Here is a 22,217-nt window from a genome sequence, read left to right on the forward strand (position 1 = left end):
ATAGAATAGTTAGGGTTAGAAAGGACCTTAAGATCATCTAGTTCCAACCCCCCTGCCATGGGCAGGGACACCTCGCACTAAACCATGTCACCCAAGGCTCTGTCCAACCTGGCCTTGAACACTGCCAGGGATGGAGCATAAATCTCCCACTTCAAAACAGATAAATGGGGTTCTATCACAGTTTACTGAAATTGCTTTTCAGTCACAGCTCCAGCACTATAAAAGCCTCAGAAATCAGGGGCAGACAAATTAGGTTCAGTGGAAGAAAGGTTCATGATTATAAGATGCAGGAGTTACCGGCTGGGCTTAAACCATGGCAAGGAGAAAGACAAATGGAGAAGATTACCTTGAATGTGACTTGCAAACTTGTTAGTAGCTTTAGAATCTGAAAGATATGAAAGATCTAGGAAAAATGTTTGGGGTTTGGTCTAATACTCCACAAATAAGTTAAATGTCCAAGACCATTCCATAATGATTCCCGTGTAATAGGGGCTGTTACTAGCATGATGTTATTTGTGTTTCAGTTTTTATTTGTAGTCATTTACATCAAGTGAAGAGGAGGCTGTCAACTGAAGTCTGCCTTTTAGCTCCTTTAGAGCTGTACCACTTTGCAAGACTGAAGAAGAAAGTGGAATTGCAGTTATGTATGCATTGTGACAATATGTAACAACGTCTTTATAGAGTTTCTGGTACTTCATATGTAAATATTTTTGAAGTGGTTCTGCCTGCTTTTATCTGATGTTGTACTTGTTGCAAGCACTTTGTTTAGTACATAAAGTACCTAGAGCAAGGAGCATTGCCAGTGCTGTAAATAGTGGTAGGATAATTGCTTTGTTCATTCTGTGTGTCAGTAAAAACTGGTAATAAATTCATAGTAACAACAACCTGTAATACACAGATACCAGCCTAAGCACGTGTGTGACAGTTCTGGTGCGCATAAGGTACTGTTTAAAACTGCTGGCTTGGGGTTCTTTCAACTATAGCCTCAAATAAAACAGCATCTCTATAAAATTGAGTATTATTGATGAGACTTGCCACCTTCATTCCTGGTTGTCTTCTATTTTGCAAATGCACTTGGGGAAAGTACAGGGATGTCTTGGAGTACGTGCAGTGCCATGCCATGCATAGGTACCAGCTTGTTTGATGCTGTGGTCATGACTATTTGGACAGTACTTGCACATACTTGCTTGGATCTGTAAATCAGTACATCTGGCTTTTAACTGTGCTGAGAAATTGAACCTGATGAAGCAGCCTAGGTTGAGTACCAACCTGAGGTGGCTTTATTAGTCAGCATCTGGACATCATTAAGGGGACTGTGGATTGTTCTGTGTAGCTGCAGCTCCAACTACTGAAGTTTCTAATTCAGAATTGCTGTCAATTGCAAATGGCTTTCTATATTCAGTAAGATGAGGTCATACTGTTGCAGACTGACATTAATTAATGTGTTGGTTGGCAATGGTCACCTTATCCTGTTCCTCTTTTCACCTAGACGGATCAGTGTCCTTGAATACCTAATCGTATTGCAAATATAAGAATCTATTTTTGGGCAGTGTGTTGCAGTTGAGATGATGTCCATCTGTGTTTTTTGACACTTGGGCGTGACTATGGCATGTTTAAATTTTTTCATCCCATGTAGTTTATATCTGGTAATTAAGGATTTTGATATGGATTTTGATTCCTCCAAGAGGAATATAATACATTAAAAAAGCAAGCAATCATATTGTTATGAGTGTGGCACAAACCATGTTTGTCCATGTTAATTCTTTATGGGCAAATCAAGAATTCATCTGTATCCTTGTCTCTAAATTGGAGAGACATCAATTTGATGGATGGACCACTCAGTGGATAAGGAATTGGCTGGATGGCCGCACGCAAAGAGTTGTGGTAAATGGCTCGATGTCCAGTTGGAGACCAGTAACGAGTGGTGTCCCTCAGGGATCAGTGTTGGGACTGGTCCTGTTCAACATCTTTGTTGGCAACATGGACATGGGATTGAGTGCACCCTCAGCAAGTTTGCAGATGACACCAAGCTCTGTGGTTTGGTTGATATGCTGGAGGGAAGGGATGCCATCCAGAGAGTCCTCAACACCCTTGTGAGGTGGGCTGATGCCAACCTCATGAAGTTCAAGCCAAGTGCAAGGTCCTACACCTGGGTCAGGGCAATCCCAGGCACTGCTACAGGTTGGGTGGAGAAGAGATTCAGAGCAGCCCTGCAGAGAAGGACTTGGGGGTGTTGGTTGATGACAAACTTAGCATGAGCCGGCAGTGTGCTCTTTCAGCCCGGAAAGCCAACCGTATCCTGGGCTGCATCAAAAGAAGCGTGACCAGCAGGTCAAAGGAGGTGATCCTGCCCCTCTACTCTGCTCTTGCGAGACCTCACTTGGAGTACTGTGTACAGTTCTGGTGTCCTCAACATAAAGAGGACATGGAGCTGTTGGAGTGTGTCCAGAGGAGGGCCATGAGGATGATAAGAGGGCTGGAGCACCTCCCATATGAAGACAGGCTGAGAGAGTTGGGGCTGTTCAGCCTAGAGAAGAGAAGGCTGCGTGGAGACCTCATAGCAGCCTTCCAGTATCTGAAGGGGGTCTACAAGGATGCTGGGGAGGGACTCTTCCTTAGGGACTGTAGTGGTAGGACAAGGGGTAATGGGTTCAAACTTAAACAGGGGAAGTTTAGATTGGATATAAGGAAGAAGTTCTTTACAGTGAGGGTGGTGAAGCACTGGAATGGGTTGCCCAGGGAGGTTGTGGATGCTCCATCCCTGGCGGTGTTCAAGGCCAGGTTGGACAGAGCCTTGGGTGACATGGTTTAGTGTGTGGTGTCCCTGCCCATGGCAGGGGGGTTGGAACTAGATGATCTTAAGGTCCTTTCCAACCCTAACCTTTCTGTGATTCTATGATGTGAACTGGGACTTGACAGTCGAGTTCTGTAGTAGACTCGCAAATACTGTTATTCCACTAAGATAGTTTGCATTGTTCATGCTGATTGGGAACATCATCAGTGATATGTAGATGTCGTGGCTTAAGTCCATCCGGTAACTCAGGACCATGCAGCTGCTCGCTCACTCCCCCCCTTCTTCCTCCCGCTGCTCCTGGAGGGATGGGGAAGAGAATAGGATGAATGTAATTCCCACGGGTTGAGATAAGAACAGTCCAGTAACTAAGGTACCATGCAAAACCACCACTACTACTACCACTAATAATGATAAGGGGAATAACAAGGGGAGAGGATACAATTGCTCACCATTTGCTGACCAATACCCAGCCTGACCCGAGCAGTGATCTGGCCCTTCCGGGTAACTCCCCCCGGTTTCTATACTGGGCATGATGTGCCATGGTATGGAATACCCCTTTGGCTAGTTTGGGTCAGGTGTCCTGTCTCTGCTTCCTCCCGGCTTCCCCTCCTCCCTGGCAAAGCATGAGACTGAGAAAGTCCTTGGTTGGAATAAACATTACTTAGCATCAACTAAAAACATCAGTGTTATCAGTGTTGTTCCCAGAATACAGTCAAAAACACAGCACTGCACCAGCTACTAAGAAGGAGAAAAATGACTGCTACTTCTGAACCCAGCACAGTACACTAGGCATTACAAATACTTTTTGGGTATCTTTGATGCTTAGGTTTTTCCTGTGTCTACATTTTCAATCTATGTCAGTATTTTCTGTCTTAATGAAGAAAGGCAGTTTTGGCACTTGTCCTGGGTTCAGCTATAGCAGTCATTTTTCTTCTTCTTAGTAGCTGGTGCAGTGCTGTGTTTTTTAACTTTCAGCCTGGGAACAACACTGATAACACCGATGTTTTTAGTTGTTGCTAAGTAATGTTTATTCCAACCAAGGACTTTCTCAGTCTCATGCTTTGCCAGGGAGGAGGGGAAGCCGGGAGGAAGCAGAGACAGGACACCTGACCCAAACTAGCCAAAGGGGTATTCCATACCTCAGCAGGTCATGCCTGGTATATAAACTGGGGGGGAGTCACCTGGAAGGCCCAGTTAACTGCTGAGGTCAGGCTGGGTATAGGTCAGTGGGTGATGAACAATTGTATTGTGCATCACTTGTGTTTATTGTTGGTTTGTCTCCTTCCCTTTTCAGTTTTATATTCTCTCCCCTTGTCAATTCCCTTAGTAGTAGTAGTTTTGTGTTGTAATTGAGTTATTGGACTGTTCATATTTCACCCTGTGGGATTTATACTCTTTCGATTCTCTTCCCCATCCCTTTGGGAGCAGGGGGGAAGAAGGGGGAGAGTGAGCGAGCGGCTGTGTGGTTCTGAGTTACTGGCTGGGCTTAAAGCATGACAGTTCTTAGTGGTGCCCAACGTGGGGCTCAAAGGGTTGAGATAATGACAGATCTGACCAGAGTGTGTCTAATCATATTAGTGATAAGCATTCATTGTTTCGTATTAGTAGTCACTCATCACAATGTTGATTTATTTGCTCTCGGAGTTGTTGCACTTGATCTCAGAGTATCAGCATGTTATAACTTAGGTTCAGCCAATATTTGCTGTTTTAGCATTTATCGGCTTTGAGGCCTGGGCTAAGGTTTTTGTTTTGCTGTACTTAATGACAGTGACTTGTAATACAATAGAATCATTGATCATGAAACTGATAGGGTATATGCTCCCAGCGTGGTCATCACCTCTATACTTTGGGAGGCATGTAATGTGTAATTGTTCACAATTCCCGTCTTCCCTTCCCTCCCTCCCCCCCCCCCGGAGTGACAGTCTATGTAGGAGACATTCTCTCACACCTTCCCTTCCCCCACCAGGCTATTTACAGCAGCATTTGAGAATTATAAAGATTTTGCATATCATTTGAATACCCTTGAAATCAGCCTGCTCCCTTTGCTGGGAATCAACGTGTTGCTGCATATACTGAATATATTTTACCCACGGCCATACCACCCTGAGAGCACCCGGTCTCGTCTGATCTTGGAAGCTAAGCAGGGTCATGCTCGGACCTTGTCTAAGGTTAAACAGCGACCTAACAATACCACCACCAAGAGATGTTCCTTGAGGCTGAAAAGTCATGAATGGCAGGGTGTGTGGGGATAGTATGGGCAAGCACCTAGGCCAGTGGGCCCCACCAGTGCTTTGGAACTTGACCCCTGAACAAGTATGAAATCTGGAAAAATTAGCGGAATACTTAAACAAGGTGTGCTGTCATCCTGGTGATACCAGAGAGGGACAACTCATTGCAGTGTGCTGGGGCTTGGCCTATGCCTGCAGAGCTCTGCTCTGTAAGGAGCAGGAAAAAGATGTTTCTGGATCTGATGGCAAAGCAACAAAAAACGCAGCTGCTCCATCTCCAGCAATGAGCATAGCAGACACTCCAACCCCAGTAGTAGGCACTGCAGCTGCTCCAACTGTGGTGATAGAAAGGCAAACAAAAGGCATGAAAAGTAACTCATGGTGACTCAATGAGCATACTAGAGGGGGTGACATCTGAACGAGAGGAATTAATACAGGCATAAGAGGAAGAGGTAACTTCCTGATCCCTGACCTTGACTGAGCTGCGGAATATGCAAAAAGATTTCAGCCATCTTCCACATAAGCACATCGTCACCTGGTTGCTCTGATGCTGGGACAATGGGACTGAGAGTTGCCAACTCGAAGGTAGGGAAGCCAAGCAGCTGGGATCACTTGCTAGGGAAGGAGGAGCTGACAAAGGGATTGCAAAAGAGAAATGAGACCTCAGCTTCTGGAAGTGGCTCTTGGCAGCTGTGAAGGAAAGGTATCCCTACAAGGACAATGTTATGTGTTGCCCAGGCAAGTGGACCACGATAGGGAGAGGCCTCCAGTCCCTGAGGGAATCAGCCATTCTAGAGATGATCTATTGTAGACCAGATGCCAAGAATGCACCTGTAGATCCAGATGAAGTCAAACGTACATGACCCTTGTGGCAGAAATTTACACGGAGTGCACCATCATTGTATGCCCACTCATTGGCATCAATGAGTTGGATGGAGGCAGCTGCACCACCAGTGGGTCAAGTGAGTTGTCATTTCTGGAAGTTTGAAGATAATCTCACCCCTTCCATCATTTTAGCTCTGGAAAAACCTCCTGTCCCAGGAGGTCAAACAATTGAGAGACTATCTGTCCAGCTCCCTGCGTGTGCAGACCCGCATCTCAGCTATTCACAGAAAGCACCCTATTACTCGAGAGGGAAGATACAGAAGGTACGCACCTCAGGCCACCCTATGGTTTTACCTGCGGGATCATGGAGAAGACATGAGAAAGTGGGATGGAAAACCTACCTCAGTTCTGGAGGAACGGGTTTGTGAATTGAAAAGGAGAACAATGGTCAAGGATGATCCTCCCATGAAAGTTGCTGCTCCAGTCTCTGGTGAGCAGTTTCCCAGATGGAGTGGAAGAGCTTATTTTACTTGGACTCTTATGAAAAGGAGTGTTCTAATCCCTTTGTACAAGAAGGCAATGAAGAATCTTATGATTGCTCTTAGAGCAGCCCTTCCTCCAGCTAGGTGGAGGAGAGGGACAATCGGGTTTACTGGACTGTGTAGATCAGATGGCCTGGCACATCAGTCCCACAGGAGTATAAGGCTCTAGTAGATACCGGCGCACAGTGTACCCTTGGAAGAAGTGGCAAAAGCACCCTATTGTGACTTGTCCAGGGGCTCCATGCATCCTTGGCATAGATTATCTCAGGAGAGAGCGCACCGGTGGCAATATTGCATCACCCGATTGGCTAACTGGCTCAGGACTGCCTTGTCCATATTCTTAAACTCTTAGCTGCCAGGGCAGGGTGGCTGCATTTGAACTGCCCAGTGCAAGTGGTCCCAATGGCGTGCAACTCACAAATCCAGGAATTGTGTGGGAGAACAGTAATTGGCACGGCCCAGTGCTAGGGAGCATCCTAGCTGCTTTCTAGCATACATGATCATGTTACCAGGGCCTGGGAATGTTTCTGGGCGAGACTTATGAGTACAGATGTTAGTCTTTGATTCTTCTAAATTATTCATGGACTAAGGCATAGAAGGATTCTTCACATCACAAGGGGTTTAGGATGCTTCAGAAAGGTAGGTTGAGGAGAGAATACATACTATTTATTTTGGGGCAGTAATTCTATATTAAAAAGTCTATACCTCCTGTCTCCCTCTTAGATGGTTTTAGTGGTTGCTTGAACATATTTCAGAATGCAGTCACCTTTTTTCCAGCCACCACCTTTCTGGGATGAGTAGGCAAGTCTGCCCTCTGTCAGGCTTTTGCTTGCATATGAATGAACATACTGTGGCCTTTCATGGAAGTGCTGTGTATGAAATATGCTTTTCACGGTTGTGAGGTGTTTTGGGGGGGGGGGGGGTGTGAATATTCAGAGCCTTACTTCACTGTCTGGGTGATGTGGTGGGGGGATGGTCTTGCATCTTTTAGGCAGCAAATCTTTTATATGAGCAGGAGAGTAAGGAGATTATTTCCTCAGATGTGTTTTCCAGCGAACAGTAAAAGCTGTTCTAAGCTGACTATTGATTTTTATGGGATGATTTCCTGCAGGCTCTTCAATGTTTGATTGCAGATTATTGGAGTTTGAGTATAGCCCTAGTGTAGATGAGGTTAGTAAAACATTGATATTAATCTCACCTCCAAGCAGATATATGTCCTGGAAGACAGCTTATCATATGTGCTGCTGAATATTGCAGCAGTTTTGCTCTAACTGATTGTTTTTTCCTGTACCTTCTGGCCTGCCCACCCTTCATGGTGTCCTGAGTTTCATTATAAGCTGTGGCTCTGTCACACAGTCACTTCAGGATTTTCTGTAAAAAATAAAAAATTCTGAAATATGCTGTCAACTTTGATAGTTTGAATATATATATATAGAGAAGAGGTTAGAAATATAAAATACTGTTCCTGTTCATTGTACTTCGTCAAGGGCTGTGAAATTTTACTTTTGCATGTGCCGTCTTTAAAGTGTTGTGAAGCAAATGCGTGGCATGTCATGTTTGCACTAGTGATACACCCCACAATTTTGAGAACATGTAATCTGTGTGACAGCAGCAGCTTTGGAGCACTGTTTTGTATAAAGGATCCATTGTTCAAAGGTAGTAAGCTGTCAGAGCTGTCTGTGTCAATCTGTAGCAGGCTTTGTGTGCTGATTGTTCTTATTTATTTAATGCGTATGATGTCTTACCAGCAGTAGTGATGCATATTCAAGGACACAGTACAGTGCAGGGATGCTCCCTGGTGTCCCACAGACTGCCTGTGTGTCTTCAGGGCAACTATTTCAATCCTTATGCAGTTTTTGGCAGCCCACTGTCCTGGAGGCATCTTGGGAATATGAAAGAGAGTTTGCAGGCTCTACCACTGCAGTGATGGTCAGTATCCCTCTTTGGCCTGCTCTTTCTGGAGAGCTGTGATGCTGCCTGTGTCTGAGATGGATGTAACTTGTTCAGGAGAGTTGGCTCTTTTGAAGAGCTGGATGTATGTCTGAGAATGGACCTTTGCATGTGGCTCTCTGCTGCTCTCTACGAGACAAAAAGTCATCTAGTACAAAATTTTACTTGTGTTCACAATTAGTAAAATGTCAAAGGCCATATTTTATTTAACATTTTTTATTTGTGATAAATGCAAGCTGCTGCCCAGAATTACACTCTTGCTCCTTCTTTGTAGCGCTCATGTAGCTCCACAGCGAACAGAAGAAGTGATCTGGCTGAAAAGTAACTCTCAAAACATAAATTTTCAGCCAGGTATGTTCTGTGGTCAGATAGCCAGTTTATTGATTTGGGTTGCTGCTCAATTGTGTGGACATTTCAGCCTCCCTGGCATGGATGGCATAGGAAATGAGGCATGTGGGACAGGCAAGAAGGGGATAATAACCATTCATTCCCTTCAGTAGCCCACACTTATGTTTCATTGAAGTCACTGTGGAATTGAGGTGGTTGTCAGCTCTGAAAGTGGTTTTAAGTACGGTGCTGTGCTGTCTGGTCTTTTCTTTCATAGCACTGAGGCATTTTCCCTGGGTAGGGAGGAGAAATAAGACCTACCTCATGTCTCTTCCCTTTGCACTCAATACAAATTTGTGAGTGTATCAGCTAAGTTTAGTAGTTGAAATTTAAATCATAACATCTATATTTAAAACCAGGAGTTTTATGAACTTGGATTCTTTCTGTTGCAGCTTTTCAGAGGCTATTAACTTTAAAGGTAATGTAGCAGCCAGTCCAACTTCAGGCACTGTAATCACAAAGTGGAGATATAAGTTGCTTGTGAACCAAATTCTTTCTGAGGTGTGAAGTGTAGTTGTGTGTTACTTAAATAAAACTATCAATTTTCAGTGGTCACAGAGCAAGTTTATGAGCTTGATTTATGCTTCTGAAAGTCTGCTGCCCATTTATAAGCCCATATTGATTTCTTGCTTTGCTTAAATCTGCTGTTGTTTTTAGTTTGTGTCTATGACTGAAGGCTTCTTTTTCTTTCCTGTTGTGATCTTGTCATTGAACCAGTTTGGAAAAGAATTGGTTCTCTCTCCTTTCCTCTGACTTTATTTAGCAACTAAAGTTTTATTTTTCTATAGTTAAGTCTTAAAATACTGTGCTGTAAACCTGTGTTAAACATTGTATGTTTTATATACCATGGAAAAAGAATATTTAGTTCTTTAATCAAGGGGAGTACAGAAAATAGAAGTATCAGCTACAATGTGCTTTTTCTTTAGAGTCCAAATTTTCCTGTTTTGGGAAAAGCAGCAAGTTAGTATGTGCACAGAGAATGAGATTAATGCTTAAGTTGGTGGTACCTGAAAGTTAGATTGTGATGTTCAGTTTCAGATATACATGGCCTTTATTTGAAGTCTTAGGGAAGCTTATGTTTAAAAAAAACCCAAACAAACAAAAACGACCACCAAAAAAACCAACCAACCAAACAGAAAACCCTTTAAAATTGAATTTTGTTAAGAGCTAGGCTGAGGAAGTTTTGCCTGTTTTAAGGAACATTACAAATGTATTGACTACTTCAAACCAAAGAATTTGTTCATCTTTTAAAAACATTATCATTTACTTTGAATCATGTGTTCCATTTTTGATAGCCTCCTTCATATAGAAAATATAGCATGAGATGTCAGTTTAAATGCAAGTCTAACAATGCTCTATCTTCTACGTGAAAGGAAGCATTCTGTACATTTTTCCAAGTTTGACATCATGGTGTTTTGAATAACCATGTTCCATATTCATATCAATTTTTTTTGTTTTCAATTTATGCACAGCACTTGCCCTGAAATTTGGGGACTGAGTACACCAAACACGATAGATCAGTGGGATACAACAGGCCTTTACAGCTTCTCTGAACAAACCAGGTGAATATTCTGCCCTCTCTCGCATCATAGAAATCTTGTGGGAGGGATTGGCTTTGGAGGGTCTGTAATGGGATACTTTAGTTGTAAAATAGACTAAAATGCTTCCTAAGCCTCTCATGGTACAGCATTTGAAAATATTTGCTTGCCAGTGTAGAAATCCCCATGTTTTCAGCTGATGTTTTGACCAATGAAACTAATTCTGCAGTATTCCTTTTTCACACCAGTGCTATTGAAAGAATGGGAAGATTTGTTGAATGCGAGCTCTAATGTGATTTGGTATTTAACAAAGTTGGGAAACTTAATTTTTTAGACCTAATCTTGCAAAGGGTTTAAACGGCTTTGCATGCTACAAGCTTTCAGTTAAATCTTGCTAATTGGCTCAGATACAAGCTACTAAAGAATTGTTTGTAAATTCTTCAGTAGTTAATGGTGAGAAAATTCTAAACAGGGTCTTTATTTTTTTCATGTCACATTACTTGTGTATTGAGGTTTGTCTCCCATCCCATAACAATCATAAACATCTGTATTTGTGTAAGCATATGCAGTCCATCTTAAAACTAGCAAAACGCTTTCAGCTGGTAGCAAAGCAGATGAAGTCAAGAAGATAAACTGTACAGCCCTTACAAGATGTGCATTCATGCTTTTTGTGTTAGTTATGCTGTCATGTGGATCACTTGGGCAGCTGACAGCTTATAGGCTTATTTGCAGTCCTGTGGGAATTCTTATACCTAAAGCTATAAAGCATCCATGCCACAGCAAAGCCTTGAGGTTTAGCAGTGGAAGGGACTGTTAAGTGTGTGATTTATTTATTTTATCAAGTCTTCTGCATTTAATAAAAAAGTATATGAAGAAATCATACTACATACTTGGTTGGAGGTAAAGAGAGTGGCTTTTAATGAACTCTAAATTCATTGGCAATAATTTGAGCAGCTCAAAAATAAGTTAAGACACCGCTCAATACCATAATTTTTATCACATTTGAAGCCTTTTAACAAGAGTATAAATGTCACTAGCGGTGTCAACCCACTGAATTCTGAGAATAAAGAAACTGCCCATCTTGCATGTACACTGTTGCTTGAGCGATTAAGAGACAGTATGTGGTCTCTAAATACTTCTCAACATCTTTCCTCTATAGATCTCTTGATGGCCGTCTGCAGGTATCTCATCGTAAAGGATTACCACATGTTATTTACTGTCGTTTGTGGCGCTGGCCAGATCTTCACAGCCACCATGAACTTAAAGCAATTGAAAATTGTGAATATGCTTTTAATCTTAAAAAGGATGAAGTATGTGTAAACCCTTACCACTACCAGAGAGTGGAGACACCAGGTAGGAAGGCTGCTTCTGACTTTCTATAGCAGCATCTATACATACTTGTTCAGCATAATATTTTAAATGAAAAATAGGGAAAGATGATGCTTTCTCTTGCCAGAAGTACAAGATTCTTAGAGATGCAGGTTTTGAGAATACCATCCCCTGAAAGTTTTTAATAGTAAATTTAGTGAAAAATCTTTGCAAATGTGTTGCACACCTCTGATAAACACTTCCAGTACTGCTAGCAGTTTCCAGCTGGCTAAATACAGTCTGGACTGAAAAGGAGAATAGCGATGACTTACCTTTGCTAATGCAGGAATAGTTTTACTCAGGAGGCACCTCATAAATCTGTTTCTTCCAGTAACGAGCAGTACAATTATAGTATTAGCGGTACTGAGATTCAGAAAATTTCAGAACATCTGAAGAAATTGTTAGGAGTTTTAAATTTTATTTTTTTGTTTTGTTTTGTTTTTTTAGCTCACAGAATTGTGTATTTTAAGGGACTCACTAATGCTTTGATTTTGCTTTTCCAGTCTTGCCTCCCGTACTAGTGCCACGGCACACTGAGATTCTAACAGAACTTCCGCCTCTGGATGACTACACCCATTCCATTCCTGAAAACACTAACTTTCCAGCTGGAATTGAACCACAGAGCAATTACATACCAGGTATTTTCTTAATTCCCACTGTAAACCGTACATTTAACATTGTGCCACTGGAACAAAGATGGTAATTTCCTCCTAAGTGATCAAAATAATTGAAAGATGCACCAATAAATTAAATCTAGTTGATTTCATGTATGGAAATATCTGAAGAGTGTTGTTTGCAGAACATGATCCTGTGTGAAACCATATTGCTGTGGTTTCGCATTAGCTTACTTGGTTTCAGTAGCTTATTTAAGATTCAGAATGGTAATGAGTACAAAGTAGACCTTGATCTTGCAGTTTAAACCTGTTTTACAAACATAGGGGTTGCTAAATGCTGTGTATTGGAGATTGAGTAGTAAGCTGCTGCTCAATCTTGGCACATGGAGTATGTAGAGAAAACTTTAAGTTGCAAAACAGTGACTTAAAAAGTGTTGGATCTGTAGTTCACAATTGATCAAGGTCTGCTTGGTGTATTTGTTACTGTTGTGTGTGTACAGTTTTGTCTTTTTGGTATGAAAGAAGAACCTAACAATAATGAACTCCCAAAGAATTACTCCTCCCCCTCTTTGCCCCTTCCCCACCTCAAAACAAACAGCAAGACTAATTGGCTACAGTACACCCAAAAGCCTGTACCCTCACTGAAATACAAAATCAGTGACCTTTTGTTTCCTGCCCCAACTTCCTGTTTCCTATCTCTTCAGCAAGTTGCCGGGAATGAGAAAACTTCAGCTTTCTTACATAAATGTTTAATGCTGTGTCCTGGATTCAGCAGTAGCAGTCATATTGCTCCTTCTTAGTAGCTAGAGCAGTGCTGTATTTTCGACTTGAGTCTGAGAACAGTACTAATAACACTGATGTTTTTAGTTGTTGCTAAGTAATGCTTACCCCGATCAAGGATGTTTTCAGTCTCATGCTCTGCCAGGGAGGAGGGGAAGCCGGGAGGAAGCAGAGACAGGACACCTGACCCAAGCTGGCCAAAGGGGTATTTCATACCACAGCACGTCATGCCCAGTATAGAAACTGGGGGGAGTTACCCGGAAGGCCCAGATCGCTGCTCAGGTCAGGCTGGGTATTGGTCGGCAGGTGGTGAGCAATTGTGTCCTCTCCCCTTGTTGTTTCCCTTAACATTATTATTATTAGTGGTAGTAGTAGTGGTTTTGTATTATACCTTAGTTACTGGACTGTTCTTATGTCAACCCGTGGGAGTTAAATTCTTTTGATTCTCCTCCCCATCCCTCCGGGAGTGGGGGGAGGAAGAAGGCAGGGAGTGAGCAAGTGGCTGCGTGGTTCTGAGTTACCAGCTGGGCTTAAACCACGACAGTTATTTTTGGCGCCCAACATGGGGCATGAAGGGTTGAGTTGAGATAACAACAGATAGGACCAGAGTGTGTCTAATGGTTTTTGTGATAAGCATTCATTGGTTCGGATTAATAGTCACTCGTCACAATGTTGATTTTTTTTTTTGCTGTCGGAGTTGTTGCACTTGATCTCAGAGTATCAGCATGTCATAACTTAGGTTCAGCCAATATTTGCTGTGTTAGTGTTTATCATCTGGGGGGCCTGGGCTAAGGTTCTTGTTTCTCTGTACTTCCTGGTAATGACTTGTAATACAATAAACTCATTGATCATGAAACTGGTCTGGCTTGAGTTCCCAACGTGATCATCACTTGGATGCTTTGGGAGGTATATAATGGAATTTTTTAACAATTACACTTCCCCCCCCCCCCCCTCCTTTTTTTTCTTCTCCCCCCCTCTTCGGGGGGGGGGGGGGTGTCTATCTATGAAGGAGACATGGCCTCACACCCCCTGCTCCCCCACTGGGCTATTTACAGCAGCACTGGAGAATTCTAAAGGTTTTGGATGGCCTTTAAATACCCTTGAGACCTGCCTGCTGCTTGTGCTGGGGATCGGCATGTTCCTACACATACGGAGTGTGTTTTACCCACGGCCATGCCACCCTGAGAATGCTGTATTTCATCTGATCTCGAAAGTTACGCAGGGTCAGGTTTGGGTTTTGTCTACGTTTAGACAATGATATAGGAGGACCACCAAGAGATTTTCCCCAAGGCTGGACAGTCATGAGTGGCAGGGTGTGTGGTATCGTATGGGCAAGCACCTAGGCCAGTGGGCCCCTCCAGTGCTTTGGAACTTCACCCCTGAACAAGTGCAAAATCAGGAAAATTAGCAGAACACTTAAACGAGGTGTGCTGTCGTTCTGGCAATACCAAAGAGGGACAAATCATGGCAACGTCCTGGGGCATGATCTACGCCTACAGAGCCCCGCTCAACACTGTCCAGCACCTTCAAAGGGAAAATGATGTCTCTGGATTTGATGGCAAAGCAACAGACAACACAGCTACTCAACCCCCAAGCACAACAGCTACACCAACCCTGACAACAGACACTGCAGCTAAACCAAATGACCAATCCATGCCAATATAGGTTGCCCCTGTAGGCAAGGGGAAAAGCAAATGAGAGGCACAAAGACCAACCTCTGCAGTGAAGAAACATGAAGACCCAATGCATGTACTACAGGGGATGGCGTGTGAACAAGAGTTAGTAATAGATGAATCAGAGGAAGAGGTAACTTTGCGATCCTGGACCTCGACCGAGCTGTGGAATATATGAAAAGATTGCAGCTGTTTTCCAGGGGAGCACATCATCACCTGGTTGCTCCGATGCTGGGACAATGGGGCTGACTGTCATGAACTGGAAGGTAGGGAAGCCAAGCAGCTGGGATCACTTCTTAGGGAAGGAGGAATTGACAAAGTGATTGCAACAGAGAAACAAGTCCTCGGCCTTTGGAGGCAGCTCTTGGCAGCTGTGAAGGAAAGGTTTCCCTACAAGGACGATGTTATGTGTCACTCAGCCAAGTGGACCATCATAAAGAGAGGCATCCAGTCCCTGAGGGAATCAGCCATTCTGGAGATGATCTATCATAGGCCGGATGCCGGGAATGCATTTGTAGATCCAGACGAAGTCGAATGTACACGACGCATGTGGTGGAAACTTACACAGAGTGCACCATCATCATATGCCCACTCATTGGCATCAATGACTTGGAGTGAAGCAGCACCACCAACAGCGGATGAACTGATTCTTCAACTCCGAGAGTTCGAAGACAATCTCACCCCTTCCATCATTTCACCTGTGGAAAAACTGTCCCAGGACTTCAAACAATTGAGAGACGATCTATCTGATCTATCCAGCTCCCCACGCGTACCAACCCATGTCTCAGCTATTAACAGAAGGCGCCCTACTGCTCGAGAAAGAAAATATAGGAGGTACATGCCAAGGGCCACCCTATGGTTTTACCTGCGGGATCACGGAGAAGACATGAGAAAGTGGGATGGAAAACCTACCTCAGTTCTGGAGGAATGGGTGTGTGACTTGGAGAGCAGTGGTCAAGGATGATCCTCCCAGAAAAGCTGCTTCTCCAGTCTCTGGTGAGCAGTTTCCTAGATGGAGTGGAAGAGCTGATTTTACTCCCGCTCCTGTGATAAGGGATACTAATCCCTTTCTACAAGACATAAGTGGACAATCTTATGATCACTATTAGAGGGGCCCTGCCTCCAGCCAGGTGGAGGAGAGGGATAATTGGGTTTACTGGACTGTGTGGATCAGATGGCCTGGCACATCAGTCCTGCGTGAGTATAAGGCTCTAGTGCACAGTGTACCCTGATGCCATCAAGGTATCAAGGGGTGGAACACATGTATTTGTGGACTGACAGGAGGATCCTGGTGGTGAAGGTATGCCACAGAGGTGTTCACATACCTGAGAGTCCGGCCACTGAGGATCATCAGAACAACTAACAGGGTGGATCATGCTGCTAAGATTGAAGTGGCTCAGATGGATTTAGGTTAGCAACTTAAGGGTGAATTATTTTTAGCCCAGTGGGGCCCATGACACCTTAGGCCAGCAAGGCAGAGATGCAACATATAGATGGGCTCGTGATCGAGGGGTGGACTTAACGATGGCCACTATTGCCCAGGTTATTCACGAATGTGAAACATGCTGCAATTAAGCAAGCCAAGCGGTTAAAGCCTCTCTGGTATGGAGGACAATGGCTGAAGTACAAGTATGGGGAGGCCTGGCAGATTGACTATATCACACTCCCACCAAGGCAAGCGCCATGTGCTTACCATGGTGGAAGCAACCACCGGATGGCTGGGAACATGTGCTGTGCCCCACGCCACTGCCTAGAACAGTATCCTGGGCCTTGAGAAACAAGTCTTGTGGCAACACGGCACCCCAGAAAGAATTGAGTCGGACAATGGGACTCATTTCCGGAACAACCTCATAGACACTTGGGCCAAAGAGCATGGCATTGAGTGGGTATATCACATCCCCTACCATGCACCAGCCTCTGGGAAAAGCCAACGGTACAATGGGCTGTTAAAAACTACACTGAGAGCAATGGGTGGTGGGACTTTCAAACACTGGGATACACATTCACCAAAAGCCACCTGGTTGGTCAACACTAGGGGATCTGCCAACAGGGCTGGCCCAGCCCAATCAGAACTTTTACTTACTGTAGAGGGGGATAAAGTTCCTGTGGTGCACATAAAGAATTTGTTGGGGAAGACAGTCTGGGTTATTCCTGCTTCAGGTAAAGGCAAACCCACTCGTGGGGTTGCTTTTGTTCAGGGACCTGGATATTCTTGGTGGATAATGTGGGAAGTTGGACAAGTCCAGTGTGTACCTCAAGGGGGTTTACTTTTGGGGAAAACATCCAATGAACTCCATTATATGCGATTGCCTGTTGTATATCACTTTTATAGCCTGTCAGCTAGATGCCCATCTCCACCACTCTGGGCATTGAGGGGAAGGTATGTGCTGTCATGATCATCAGCGGAGAATCAAGTCATGAGAAAAGCTTGCAGCAGGAGCACAACTGTCCTCATGTAACCGTAGACTGACCCTGACTTCCTTCTGATCATCACCCCACGAAGAATGAACTTTGATCAAACCAGATGAACTCAGCAGTGGCCAGACAAGTTCACTGTTGTCATCAGCAGGCAGCAACCCAACAGTACATACTTTCTCTCCTGCCCTGAAAGACTGTTAACAGAGCTCGATCCTGACATCATAGACTTGATGAATTCAGTAACTTTATAGGGATTGGTCCATAGACTAAGGAGTGATGTCTTTCTCTTTGCACAGGGGGGTGTGTGTGTGCATATATATATATGAGACAAAAGCGATGGTATATTGAAAAATGTGGGATTTGAGCATAATGTGAATGGTATGGAATAAGGGGTGGATACTGTCCTGGGTTTAGCAGTAGCTGTCATTTTTCTCCTTACTAGCTGGTACAGTGCCGTGTTTTTTAACTTTCAGCCTGGGAACAACGCTGATAACACTGATGTTTTCAGTTGTTGCTAAGTAATGTTTACTCTGACCAAGGACTTTCTCAGTCTCATGCTTTGCCAGGGAGGAGGGGAAGCCGGGAGGAAGCAGAGACAGGGCACGTGACCCAAACTAGCCAAGGGGCTATTCATGCCCAGTATATAAACTGGGAGGAGTTACCTGGAAGGCCCAGATCGCTGGTCAGGTCAGGCTGGGTATTGGCTGGTGTGTGGTGAGCAATTGTATTCTCTCCCCTTGTTATTTCCCTTATCGTTATTCCTCTTGGTGGTTGTAGTAGTAATTTTGTGTTATATTTTAGTTACTAGACTGTTCTTATCTCAACCCGTGGGAGTTACATTCTTCCGATTCTCTTCCCCATCTCTCCGGGAGCAGGGGGAGGAAGAAGCGGGGAGTGAGCGAGTGACTGCGTGGTTCTGAGTTACTGGCTTGGCTTAAACCACGACATGCTGCTGTGTTATGAGCAAGCTAAAAGTTCACATCTGGACTGCCTTAAAGGATGACTGCCTTTAAACTGGAATATGTGCAATGTTCAAATTGTATCCACATGTTTTCGGATGTTGCTTGTGTTTTCTTTATCAAAGAATAGAAATGGCACCTAAAAATTTTCAATTAATTTCATCTTATCTGTTCAACTTGTGTCATGTTTTTTGCCACCTAGGGACAGCAGATCTTTAAAGAACAATTTAAGGTGCTAAAAGTTAGTGTTGTTTTGTTATTTATACTTTTTTGACTCAGTCTGAGGGCTTTTGCTAACATTTGCAAACAACTTACTGCAAAGCCACCATTTGAAAATCTAGTGCTATGGAAATGAACTATAGCAACTAGGTAGTTATTTGCAGGAAGTCTTTTCAAGGTGATTGCACGTATTCACGTGATCTTCCAATGTTTATGCAGCTAACCTTGCTGCCTCCTCTTTGTCACTGGCACCCTCCTGTTGTGTTCATATAATGGCATCTTACTTGACCTTGCTCACTTAATCTTGAATATTTAGCTAGATTCTGTTAAGTGTTGTGTGTCTTGACAGTCTCCTTTAGAGAACCTTTAAAGGTAGGCCAGATTTGGCCTGCTAGTGCACCGCAGTACTGTCTCAGTACCTTGTCTACAGAGAGGTTGGTTTTACCTACAGATGGGATGATAGCAATTGTGAAGGTGCAGGATGGCCTTGGGGGCTGTACGTTCCCTTTCAGGTTATGGGTGTGCTGAGCTGCATCATCCAAACTTCTGGCAGCATTCAAGCTTTTTTGATAATTTTCTAATGCCATGCTTAAGAATTTATTTCCAGCTGTGGTGTTGTTCAACCTCTGACCCTAAACCAGTATTAATAGTACTTGGTGGAGGAAATCGTCTCTGTTCAGAGGCTGGATGTAGAAAATAATTGGTGCCAAAGAGCCTAGATTAGCAATTGGAAAACAGAGGCATGGGCTGGGTTGGAAATGATTATTGACCTTTTACCATGATTGTGAGTTTAACTATAACAAATTATTTGGAAATGGGTGGAGTCCACTTCATCACAATGAATTAAAATGTTTGTAACAAGATTTTTGTCATCATACTTCTTGCTGGTAAAGATTTCCCTTAATCATCCTTTTAAACTCACTTGAATTTTGTCACGTCTATATTTTTAGCACACTAATTTTACAGAATGAACCAAAGAGATGATTCACAGAATCATTAGGGTTAGAAGGGACCTCTGGAGATCATCTAGTCCACCCCCCTGTCAAGGCAGGGCTGCTTAGAGTAGGTTACACAGGAACCTGTCTAGGCAGGCTTTGAATGCATCCAGAGAGGCAGAATCCACGACCCACCCCCCCCCCAGCAGCCTGTTCCAGTGCTCTGCCACCCTCAGTGTAAGGTAGTTCTTCCTCATGTTATAGAATCATAGAATGGTTAGGGTTGGAAAGGACCTGAAGATCATCTAGTTCCAACCCCCCTGCCATGGGCAGGGATGCCTCACACTAGACCATATCACCCAAGGCTCTGTCCAGCCTGGCCTTGAACACTGCCAGGGATGGAGCATTTACCACTTCTTTGGGCAACCTGTTCCAGTGAAACTTCTTTGTGTTTTAGTTCATGGCCATTGCTCCTTGCCCTGTCACTGGGCACCCCTGAAAAGAATCTGGCACCATCCTCCTGGCACCTGCCTTTGAGATATTTATATGCATTAATGAGATCTCCTTTCAGTTTTCTCTTCTCTAGACTAAACAGGCCCAGCTCCCGCAATCTCTCCTCATAAGAGAGATGCTCCAGACCCCTGATCATCTCTGTGACCCTCCGCTGGAACCTCTCCAGTAGCTCCTTGTCCCTCTTGTACTGAGGAGCCCAGAACTGGACACAGTACTCCAGATGTGGCCTCACCAGGGTTGAGTAGAATGGGAGGGTCACCTCCCTCAACCTGCTGGCCACACTCCTCCTCATGCACTCCAGGATACTACTGGCCTTCCTGGCTGCAAGGGCACACTGCCAGCTCATAGTCAACTTGTCATCCACCAATACTCCCAGGTCCTTGTCAGCTGAATTGCTCTCTAGTAGGTCAGCCCCCAACCTGTACTGGTACTTGGGGTTCTTCCTCCCCAGGTGCAGTACCCTACACTTGCCCTTCTTGAACCTCATTAGGTTTCTCTCTGCTTAGTTCTCCAGCCTGTCAAGGTCCTGCTGAATGGCAGCACAGCTTCAGGTGTATCAGCCACTCCCCCCAGCTTCATATCATCAACAAATTTGCTGAGGGTACACTCTAGCCCTTCATCCAGGTCATCGATAAACAAGGTGAATAAGACTGGACCCAGTATTGATCCCTGGGGAACACCACTGACTACAGGCCTCCAACTGGATTCTACTCCGCTGCTCACAGCCTTCTGAACTCTTCAGCCAGGTTTTGATCCACCTCACTGTCCATTCATCTAACCCATAGTTCACTTTTATTTAATCAACTGATTTAATCTGGCTTCCTCTTGCTGACTTCCTTCTGATCTTGCTATATTGCTGTAAATTTCAGACATATTTGACACAATTTGACTTTAATTCCTGAGAGAAAGGTTTGATCTTTAAATTTCTGTTGTTTGGTAATCATGTAATGTGCTTAATCTCTCAGCTGTCTCAGAGACAATTCTAAGGTGATCGTAGATAGTTAACTTTCACTAATGCAATCTAGCTTTTGCCTTTTTATAAAAAGACATTTGCTTGGTTCAAAGAAAATTATTTCCTGATGTTGTGGCTTAAACCCAGCTGCCAATTAAGTGCCACCCAGCTGTGTGCTCACACACACACCCCCACACACACCCAGGTGTGATGGGGAGGAGAATCTAAAGAATATAAACCCCATGGGTTGAGATAAGAACAGTTTAATAACTAAAGTACAATATACTACTACTAATAATAATAATGATAAGGGAAATCACAAGGGGAGAGAATATAAAACTAAAAGGGGAAAAGGAAAAGAAAACAATAAACACAAGTGATGCACAATACAGTTGTTCACCACCTGCCAACCGATACCCAGCCTGACCCGAGCAGTGATTAGTTCCTTCTGGGTAACTCCCCCCAGTTTCTATAGCGGATGTGACATGCTGTGCTATGGAATACCCTTTTAGCTAGTTTGGGTCAGGTGTCTTGTCTCTGCTCCTTCCCTGCTGCTTGTGCCCCTCTTCCCTGGCAGAGCATGAGAGACTGAAAAGTCCTTGATCAATCTAAGCACTACCCAGCAACAACTAAACCATTGGTGTGTTATCAGCATTGTTCTCAGACTAAAGCCGAAACACAGCACTGCACCAGCTACTAGGAAGAAAAAAAATAACTGTTACAGTTTGAAGCCAGAACACCTAAAAGGCAGTTGTTTAACTCATTATCTGGATTACAAAGTACATTTTGAATGGAGACGAGGAACATCCATACTCTCCTGGGTTTTGAAAGTATTTCTGTGCAATTGGACACTGTTTCTAGTATCAGAATGCTTCAAACTTGGTACTGAGTTTACTTTGGTCTGTGAAACTCCATCTTTAAAGAAAGCTAGTTAAAAGAATCGGTGATCATTTTAATAGAGCTTGTGCAGTGTAAATAGTTACATAATATAGTTGTTGTTATTGAGTGAAATCAACTGTTGGGTGTTGAAGAAAAATAGATTTGGGGGCTAAATTGAAAAATAACATTTAAATCCAGCAACTTGTGTAAGGTGTGGGAGGGCATCTGATCTGATAGTTATACTACATAGATAGCTCATTTTTTATTTTTTTTTTTTTCAGAAGTCATCAGATGTTTTTTCATCTGTAATTCTAATAAATGTGAAAGCTGTTGATCACAATTATGAAATTGTTACTCATTGGGGTAAAAGTATTTTATCTTAAATGGAATAATTGAGGATTGTCTGTTAATTATATAACATTTGAGCAGTTGACTGGCAATACAAGAGATGCTACATATTACATATACAGTAAGGCAAGTAATGTGTTTGAAGTCTGACTGGAAGGAAAAAGGGACAGCAAAATGAAATTCTAATTCAGTATTCAGGTATCATATGGAGCTTGTGAAGACTTAAGGATGAAATCACCAAATGCTAAATTCTATACATTTCCCCAGTCATTGAACCAATAGGTGTTTTTTTTTT

At 43.5% G+C, this 22,217-nt stretch overlaps 1 protein-coding gene across 1 annotated transcript in view; it reads left to right on the forward strand.

The window, feature by feature from the left end:
* Positions 1-22,217, forward strand: part of LOC115619142 (mothers against decapentaplegic homolog 2) — a 60,356-nt gene that overhangs the window by 20,741 nt on the left and 17,398 nt on the right. The window contains exons 3-5 of the mRNA XM_030511193.1: positions 10,199-10,288; positions 11,424-11,617; positions 12,136-12,270. Coding sequence (XP_030367053.1) covers positions 10,199-10,288; positions 11,424-11,617; positions 12,136-12,270 — 419 coding nt within the window. The remainder of the gene's footprint in view (positions 1-10,198; positions 10,289-11,423; positions 11,618-12,135; positions 12,271-22,217) is intronic.

This window comes from Strigops habroptila, chromosome W (assembly GCF_004027225.2).
Source record: "Strigops habroptila isolate Jane chromosome W, bStrHab1.2.pri, whole genome shotgun sequence".
In the NCBI taxonomy this organism is placed as follows: Eukaryota; Metazoa; Chordata; class Aves; order Psittaciformes; family Psittacidae; genus Strigops; species Strigops habroptila.